This window comes from Schistocerca nitens, chromosome 5 (genome assembly GCF_023898315.1).
Source record: "Schistocerca nitens isolate TAMUIC-IGC-003100 chromosome 5, iqSchNite1.1, whole genome shotgun sequence".
Lineage (NCBI taxonomy): Eukaryota > Metazoa > Arthropoda > Insecta > Orthoptera > Acrididae > Schistocerca > Schistocerca nitens.
Genome location: NC_064618.1, coordinates 147,120,324 through 147,130,508, shown reverse-complemented (window position 1 = coordinate 147,130,508; position 10,185 = coordinate 147,120,324). Strand labels below are relative to the sequence as shown.

The 10,185-nt window shown below is 36.3% G+C and overlaps 1 protein-coding gene across 2 annotated transcripts in view; it reads left to right on the top strand.

Moving 5' to 3' along the window:
- The first annotated feature begins 213 nt into the window (after window positions 1-213).
- LOC126259668 (ES1 protein homolog, mitochondrial-like) overlaps window positions 214-10,185 on the top strand; it is a 78,714-nt gene continuing 68,742 nt past the window's right edge. The window contains exons 1-3 of one of the 2 annotated variants that reach the window (XM_049956610.1): window positions 214-365; window positions 4,642-4,757; window positions 8,678-8,818. In XM_049956610.1, the coding sequence (XP_049812567.1) occupies window positions 4,656-4,757; window positions 8,678-8,818 (243 nt within the window). In that variant the 5' untranslated portion in view covers window positions 214-365; window positions 4,642-4,655. The remainder of the gene's footprint in view (window positions 366-4,641; window positions 4,758-8,677; window positions 8,819-10,185) is intronic. The other variant, XM_049956611.1, reaches the window with a different exon arrangement.

The following is a 10,185-nucleotide window of genomic DNA, read 5'->3' as shown; positions in this document are numbered from 1 at the left end:
ATAAATTTTAGGAAGTAAAGTTACTTTCAGACTTAATAAATCACCATTACTGTGGAAACGATGGGCGTTTACAAAATTTTACTATTGATAGAGGTATAAAACTAGGCTTTAGGTAAAATAAGTTGACTAATCCTGTTTCAAACTCTCGCGCTATCTTGAACGATACAGGAAGGCAAGCTCAATTTCGATATATCTTTCGATCAATCGGTAGCATAAGACGACTGTGCAACTGGAACGCCAATGTACAGTGGGTGGGGGTAGTACTGATTTGTTGACATTGCGTAATTACCGGCGTGTGATATGTGTGGATTGTACTAGCTGCACAGTAGTATCTCTTAAGTCTTCAAGGACAAGGTAATTGACAGGTGAGAAAATTAGGTGTTGACATTCCTTTGAAAACCTGAGATATATACGCATATTTAAAAGGCGTTTGTTATTGTTTTAGTTTGAGCATATGGATATAGCGTGAGATTATGACATTCTACATTCGAAAACAACCTAAAACGTAGCACCAGCTAGCGAGCTCTGTGACAACACAAGTAATGTCCCTTGACTTTAAAAACTGAATATCCATTTTCTAAACTGAGATCGTATCTGCCCTAATGTCATGTGTGACACTAATCGTCGACTGCGATTTAGGGCCCAGTGCTGTCGATTTGGACTGCCAAGGCTTCCCAGGATTCGCCTAAAATTGGCGAGTATTGACTCAGTAAGGCCAGTTTTGCCCGATATTTCAGAACTGTATTACACGTCCTTGGATCGCGAAATACTAGTGTGTTCTCAGTTGTTGATGTTTTGGATGACTTGTGCAACATCTACGTGGTTTATGATACCTCGCATGATTTTACTACGTTTTTAAACGTTTATCGGTGTCCAGTGATTCAACATCGAATGAAATTAAGCTTAATGAGACGCTCAGACGGGCAGGTACTAGAGACGTTAAAATATCAGAAGATTCTCCTAAAAACAAAGTGCAAAAAATGTTAGTATATTGCATCCGAATATCAGGGGATTAAAAAAGGTAGGCGAGCATCTTGTTTGTTTTGAAGACGTAGAAATTGAGAGTGGAATAGATGTACCATTCCTGTCTTAACATCGTATAGTCACGGCAAAGGAAAAGATAAATGTAGGTGGATATAAGCTTTCAGCACCCGGGAGGAGGAGGAGGAGTTGTCATACATGTTATCATAGTGCGAAAAATTTAGAATCTAAAAGTTTTTGTGTAGAGCAACTTAGAGAAGACGTTGTGTGTGAGCTTATCCTAAATAATGGTAGGCCTACTTTAATTGTAGCTGTGTATTCCCCATTGGGAAATTTTCAGCAATTTTTGAGAAAACTTGTAATCTTTGTTGTGCAATCTGTCAGACATGGGGAGCAAATCTTTGTTTGTGGGGATTTCAATCCAGATTTTGTGAAAGAGTCTGATAGAAAGCTTGAGCTCGGAAAATTACTTATTTCTTTCAATTTCATGTCAGTTGTTGATTTTCCTACTTGGCTTGTACGGGAAAGCAGCACACTGGTAGTTTTTATAGACCAAGATAAATTTAACCAAATTTAAACTTTCCCTGTTAAGAATGGTCAGTCTGATCATGATGCACAACTGGTCACAGTATATGACATAGTGCCATACAATAATGCAAAACAGTCTTCCAAAGTAGTGCATACAATTAACAATTGAAAATTTTAGGAAAAGCTTGCAACAGGTAGATTGGGATGAGGTGTACAGTGAACCTGATGCTAATTTCAAATTTAACTAATTTCATGATACTTTTGCGAATATATTTGAAAAAAAAGATTCCTTAAAAAATAAAAAAAATAAAAAAAAACAGTGTAGCATAATTGTAAGAAACCATATAAGAAGCTGTGGCTTGCTAAAGGGATGAAAGTATCTTGTAAACAGAAAAGGGAAATTTATCTTATAGCTACAAGGAGTAATAATCCAGAAACAGTCAAGCATTACAATAACTGCTGCAATGTAGTAAGAAAAGTTAAAATCCAGAAGTATGTGTATTATGTCTGAAATTAGCATCTCTTGACAGTGAAATTAAAAGAATTTGGTGTATCTTTAAAAGGGAAACAGGGCAACCCAGAGCACAGGAAGACTGTATTTTATCAAACTCAATGAAAAATTTACTAACAAAAAATGAGAAATATAAAATATTTTAATAATCATTTTTTAAGTGTTGTAGAGAAAATACAACAGAAACTCACCCCCACCTCTTCTAGTGAATTAGGAGAATAATATTCACTCAAAAGCAAAAGCTCACATGGAATAGATGGCATTTCCAACAGAGTAATAAAAGCTTGTTCACAACAGGTAAGGATGATTCTCACCCACATATACAGTAGCTCACTGAAACAGTGCATTTTTCCAGATAAACTGAAATGTTCTATTATTAAAACCATTGTATAAAAAAGGGAATGGATCTGATGCTAGCAACTACCACCCAATCTTATTTCTGACAGCTTTATCCAAAATTATTTAAAAAGTAATGCATTAAGAAGTAGCTTCACATATTTGGAAAAAGAAAGTATTAACAAAATGTCAGTTTGATTTTCAGAAAGGCTTTTTAATAGAAAAGACTGTCACCTATAAAAATATTAAATGCTCTGAATAACCAAACATCACCCATTGCAATATTTTGTGGGTTTTCAAAGGCTTTTGACTGTCTCATGAAATTCTTCTAGATAAGTATTGTGGTATGAATGGGGCAGTGCACAAATGGCTTAATTCATATTTAATTGGAAGAACGGACAAAGTTGAAATGAACAGTGCAGATGGTCTGCAAAGAAATTGGAATTCTCTAATTGGGAGGTATCAAGAATGGTGTCCCACAGGGTTCAATCTTGGGTCCCATATTGTCCTTAATATAAGGGATGTTCAAAAGGAAATGAGCCAGAGGCATAATTACAGAAACCAGTACCTGTACGTTAGAAGTTTTGACATGGCTGTGGAGACACTTGTCCCACTGTGACACAAGGCGGTGAATGGCTGTCTCATAAAATTCCCTAGGCTGCGACGTTAACCAGTTCCGCCTGTACTGCTAGACGTCGTCATCCACATGAGTGCAGGAAAGGTTATGCTGACGTCCTGCAGCACAGGACAACAGTGAATGCCTAGCATTACTCGCAAACCTTGACCACCCGTCACCGAGTGATCAAATCAAAACGACCAGGCAATCTCACCCGTTGGGTCATTTTGCTCTGCAACAATGCAACACCTCATATGGCCAACAGAGTCACGGCACTCCTGCAGAAATTCAAATGGAAGGTTCTCAGCTACCCTCCATAGAGTCTGGACCTCTCTCCCTGTGATTACGCCACTTTTGGCCCTCTTAAAAAGGTTGTGAGGGGCAAATGATTCACATCAGGTGACAACATCCAGCTGTACGTGCAGAACTGGTTAACACTGCAGCCCCAGCGATTTTATGAGACAGGGATTCACTGTGTTGTGACACAGTGGGACAAGTGTCTCAACAGCCAGGGTCAATACGTGTTACATACAGGTATTGGTTTCTGTAATTATGCCTCCGGTTCATTTTTTTTTAACACAGATAAAAAGCTAATGCTTTTTGCTGATGATACAAGTATAGCAATCACACCCAACAAAAACAAGAATTAACTGAGGAAATTTTAAATAATATCTTTCAGAAAATTCTTAAGTAGTTGTTTGCAGATGGACTTTCACTAAATTTGGAGAAAACACAGTATATACAGGTCTGTACAGTAAGTGGCCCACCACCATTTATAAATACGGACATTAAAGTGTAAACAGAAGTCTGTTGCTAAGGCAGAATATTCAAAATTTTTGGGTGTATGCATTGATGAGAAACTGAACTGAAAGGAACACACTGATGACTGCTGAAACGGTTAGGTTCAGCTACTTACACTGTTAGTGTTGTTGCAAACTTTGGTGTTACAGATATCAGTAAATTACCCTACTATGCCTATTTTTCATTCACTGCATTCATATGGCATCTTATTTGGGGTAATTCATCATGAAGAGAGAAAGTATTCATTGCACAGAAGCATGTAATCAGAACAATAGCTGGAGTCCACCTGAGAACACCTTGCAGACATCAGTTTAAAGAACCTGGGTTATTCACAGTATCTTTGCAATACATACATTCACTTATGAAATTTGTTATTAATAACCCATCCCAGTTCAAAAACAACAGTAAAACACTTGGAACAAAGGATGATCTTGACTATTCTGGATTAAATCTGACTTTGGCACAGAATGGGGTGAATTATGCTGCCACAAAAGTCTTTGGTCATTTACCAAATAGCATTAAAAATCTGACAGACAGCCAATCGTCATTTAAAATCAAATTAAAAGAATTTATGAATGACAACTACTCCTACTCAATTCATGAATTTTTAGATAAGAAGTATAACTTTATGTTAAACACATACCCATCAATACGAAATGTCATATTCATGATCTACGGAAAAAGGATTAACATAATGTGATAACCACTCATTAAATTGCACATCATAGTTTACATGCCTTATGTAAATATTATCTTAAAATGTTAAGACAGATGTGTGTGGATGGTGATCATTAAAACAGTATATTTAAATGTGAAGCATTCATACATTTTCATATGATACTGTATTTACACAAGATCGCATTTGTAGGACACGGGAAAAACATGCTGCGTTTCATAGTACCAAACATCAGTAAGCTAGTTTTCCAGCAGTACGGATGTACTGCAGCGTTTTCATCTGCTGCTTCATCCAAGACCATTGCTGTGGTAAGTACTAAGGTTTTTATTCATTTGGAAAAATTGCACTATATATGTTGAGTAAACCATCTTGCCTATTGACAAATCGCTGTGACCAGGGGTATAAGGGGTTGGGAGCACTGTTGCCAGAATGCAGACAAGCCTCTGCGTGTAGGTGGCAGATTCCTTGTAATTTGGCTCACAGAAAAATGAGTCCCAAAATTAATTTTTTAGACCCACAACCCTTGTGTTTGTGGCTAACCCAGCAATATCTTCTTACTCAAAATTTGAAACCATTTATGAAAATGATTTACCAAGATCTTCATAACATGACCCAACAGATGCAATTCCAGTCTCTCCTATGTGATCTTGAGAATTACTCACAAAATGATTATATGAATTGAGACAACTACATAACACTTAAACTATAATTCATGACATCACTTGATACCTTTTTCTATTCTCATAAAGCATGATGAGCTTCACAAGTCCTATATCATTGTGAGATGAGCATTGGATGAATAAAGCTAAATAAATAAATACATAAATGATAAAGCTGATTCACTTTTTAACCAGTGACATCATCATCAGTAATATTTTTTATTACTTGAAGAAATATAGCCACCAACCACTGTTTATTTAGCTTTTATTTAGGCTGAGATGTATTTCTGGTTTTCACCCGGCATCAGTTAGCGAATACAATTGATCAATGAAAATCCAAAACCTGTCTTTCCATGAATAAAGCTATCTGAAGCATCTGAGTCCTGTATCCCTTCCAGTAATTTAATCTATAGCCAAAGAGCTCAACCTCAGTTATTATAGGTAAAACAATGTGTTTTTTTTAAGAAGAATGTGGTGGCAAGCTATGCTATCAGTAAGTCGAAGATACATTAATTGGACACATAATTTACAGTCATGCGTGAAACAGAAATTGAAAGTTAATGTATCAAATCAAATGCAAAAATATCTAAACTCTCTTTCGAAATCTTCCTTCACAAAGAAAGATAAGGAAAGTACTACCCAACTCTAATTCTCACACCATGCAAAGGTGTATGATATAGACATTGATGTTAGTGGTAGTGAAACTGAAACTGCACGTGGATCAATTGAATGACCGTCAGAAGTAATACAAAATTTGAAACTGAGTTAGCCCCTCTTTAGGTCATAATATAACATAGATCACCCAAAAAATGTGTATTCAATTGCTTGAAGAAAGCACAGATCACATCCATCTACAAGAAGGGTAGCAGAAGTGACTCAAAAAAGCTCTCATAAAATTGCAAAGACATCAGTCTTTTGTGGGTTCTTATAACATATTCTGACCTAAAACATGACATCTCAAACAGAATTTGTCTTCTCCATGTCAACCAGCATGGATTGTAATCTTGTCAGGCAAAGCCCAACTCTCTTTCCACACACAGTATCCGGAAAGACGTGTATCAAGACAGTCAGGTAGAGGCACTATTTCTTTACTTTCAAAAAACATTTGACACTGATGCTTTTTGATGATAATAAGTTCATCTAGAATATTAAAATATATTTTTGTGACTGGACTGAGGAAACAAGGAGTGCTGGACATCTGTTTTCAGTTGTATCTATACAATAAACTTCTATTTGGTGTGACAAGTGCTCCTCTATATTTATGTTGTGCATGGAGGTTCCATACTTTGAATGGAACAGGAGGAAACCCCAATGCATGGTATTTGATATAAAACACCCTCTGCCATGCACTTTTGTGGTTTCAGGAGTTTGGATGTAAATTAAATGTAGAATAGTCATATTGCTTGCTTCTGTAGAATAAATACTTTTTTCGCCTTTGTTGCAATGCTGCAGAATATTATACCATATGACATGTCATATGTCATTACAGTCTCACTTGAATTGACATGGGTAAAGGTAAAATTATGTAATGGAGAAAAACACGTTTAAAATAGTGGATTAACTTAAGTTTATGATAAGGCTTCACCAGCGTTCAACCAAAGTGTCACAGTCCGGCTTACCCTAGACCTCAGTGTGTACAACAGATCAGTCTTGTCACAGTAACAAACATTTCAAAAGAACTAATACACTCACAAGAGAAATATTGTCAGTGTTGTTGTTGATTTCTGTTAGTGCTTGTGTGATATCACATTCCACACTATTATGTTGTGAGACAAAGCCAAGTAAGTTCAGCTGATCCTACAAAGCAATCAGGAACATCATAGACACATTCTCATTTTGTTAGTGCAAATTTGTACATTTCTTAACATTTAAAGCAAATTCTCAGTCTCTGCAAGGACAAACTGAAGGGACATAAAGCAGAAGATAAACGATGAGAAATTAGCAGGGGCACTCTTATGGGTGCTATCATTACAAATCTTCATAAATCTGATTCAAATTCTGGAGTGGAATAGTGAAGCAGATGCCGTCAATTTTCTGGCGTGAATTAGATAAGTACTAAACAAATTAAAAGGAAGATTAGGGTTTAACATCCTAGTGACGTGGTGGTTAGAGATGTAACAAATGCTTGAATTGGGGGAAGGATATTGGCAGCAGAAACTATCCCTGCATTTGATTTAAGCAGTTTAGGGAAACCATTGTAATCTTGAAGGCCAGACGGGAATTTGAACAGTTGCCCTCCAGAATGAGAGTGCAGTGTGTTAACCACTGAGTCACTTCACTCATTCAAACTAATTACCATTTTGTTTTGTGGTAGTGATTTACTCCATAGTTGCATTGCAAATTATTGTTATTATTATTATTATTATTATTATTATTATTATTATATCATCATCATCATCCATTTTTGGAACAGTGATTATGCCACTTCTCACCATTTGAAAACATGCTGACATATCTGTATTAGCTGAGTCAGTACCCATTAGTAGTCCTGTTTTTGTATGGGTTCCCCACACTTGAATATTGAGGAATATTATAGGATGAGCTGGACAAGTGTTTCCTAAGCAATCTCCCTATATACTGAAGTGCGGCACCTGATTCACTTACAATTGAGCCTATGTTTTTGTTCTATTCCATGTCCTCAGATTGTTATACCAGGTATTTGTTGACTGATTCCAGCTGTGGCTCATAGATATTGTTGTAGTCATAGGATACCATTTTTTTTTCATTTTGGTAAGTGCAAAGTTTTAAATTTCTTGACATACAAAGCAAATTCTCAATCTTTGCACCACTTAATCTTATCAAGATTGGACTGAATATTCGTGTAGCTTTTTTTGGTAGCACTTTGTTAGCAATAACTGCATCTGCAAACAGTCTGAAGTTGTTATTAATATTCTTGCCAAGGGCAGTAATAGACACCATGAATAGCAAGTGTTTCCATATATTACCCAGAGGCACGTCTGAATTTACTTCTATGTCTGCCGATAATTTTACATCCAACTTATGCTGCATTCTACTTGTCAAAAATTCCTCGGTCCAGTCATAAATTCTGTTTGAAACCCCATGTGATTGTACTCTCGTTAATTAGTGTTTGGCATAGTACAGAGCCAGGTGCTTTTCACAATTCATGAACTACATGTACGTAATTGCTGTGCTCTCAACATATCATTTGCTTTATTTATGTGGAGGATAATCAGTAAATGCCTGAAAATATACCTCTGTCAATATATTTTCCTTTCTGTGTTTGTTTCTGGGAAGAAAAGCTGCAAATAAAAATTTATATACCACAGTCATAATTAGTTGTATTTTTATTTTAATGTAATGGTTTTAAAATCTTGATTTATATTTGTCCTGAAATTTACCATTTGTTTGCTTTCTGTCTTAGTACCTGTCCATTTCAAGCAAATCGTCAGCCCCTAAAAAGTTACCACCCTCGGGGCAGTAATTAAAAAAAAAAAAAAAATCTGAATTTTGTATTGTAAATTCTGGAACACAGTTTACATTCCTTTTATTTATCTTTAAGAGGTTCTGTTGTACAAACTAGATCAGCACTGTGGTGAACTTTTGTGCAGGTCTTGTCTGGTTGTGGTGTCTATGATGGCTCAGAAATCCATGAAGCAACTGCTGTACTGGCCCATATTACAAGGAAAGGGGCTGAACCTGTCATGTATGCTCCTGATGTAAAGCAGATGCATGTCATTGACCATCAGAAGGTAAGTCAACCATGTAGGGCCTACATGTGTCATTAGTCCTGCTAGATGAAATGATTTTAACATTGGTGTATTCAATCCATAAATATTACTACTGAAGCTGTAAATATCTTTCAACATATTAGATTCATCTAGCACTTTAATCAGTCTAAAACTGAATGGACTTACTGTCTCTGTAATATTTTGCACAAAATACTTATTACCAGTGGCTATGTTATGAGTATTGGTCCTCTTTATTTCCTGTACCTTACCATTAAGGAAAGTGTCGCACTGTGTATCATGCAGGTGACTACATCCTGTTTGTTGCTGTTACACACACTATTATGTCTTCTGCATGGCTTAATCTTGTTTTCAGATGTGATTATTGTAGAATCATTCTTTTTACTTTACATTTCTTTTAAGACCTGGCTGAATCGCTTTTCACTTATGAAGTGTCAAAATTGTGACCATCTGCAACTTAACATGTCGTCTTTACAGTAAGTAGCAGTCTACCTTTTCCTACATTGTTGAACATTTTTTTATTATATCAGAGCCTGACTTCTGCAGCAGAAATGAAACACTAATCAAACACTCTTATCACCATCTCTCAGTCACACACTTCATTGAATCTAGTTGTAGTTTTCTCTGGGCTTATTAAAAATAGTGGAGAGAGTAACTAGAAGTCATAAACTTTCTTGTCAATTGAATATTCTCAAACTAGTCGCCATCATCTAAATGAACCTTAAATGTAGTCAGGGTCTGCTTATTTACCAAATACCTTATTTCTATTGGCATGTATACCGAGTTAGTTTCACTATTTCATTGTTTCTCAGAACTAATACCAAGCAGTCAGGTGCCAGAGTCTTGGTTACATATGAATTTAGATGTTTTAATTAAAAGTGAGAGAACTGTAGAGCTTCCTGTGGCCAAGGCTGGTGGTCATGTTATTTCAGCAGTTGTGATTTAAGACCCAGCAGAATTCACGAAGTTACTTACATAAGTGTTGTAATTAATAGATGACTAAAAGTTTAAATGGAACAAGAGATTGATGTTTGAGGTGTAAGGAATTGGGAGCAGGACTGATAGACAGGCTAGGATGTTATATAGTTTGGGTGGGCAACACAATAGCGCTTTGAGAGCTTAGGATAGGATTCTGCATTGGATGTACCTCATCTCTGGATACAGGGAGGTTACTTGAAGAAGAAACAGTGGAGTCTGCTTGTGGATTAAGCAGACAGGAAATTTCCTGTTCATAGAGGTTGTAGCCGGTATATCAGCACATTCTTTAACTCCTGCTTCTAAGGGCTATAGGTGAGGACCTATTTTTTATGGAAATGGCTGACACTTCTGAAAATGAAGGTACTGTTACCAAATAGCTTATAAACTTAACT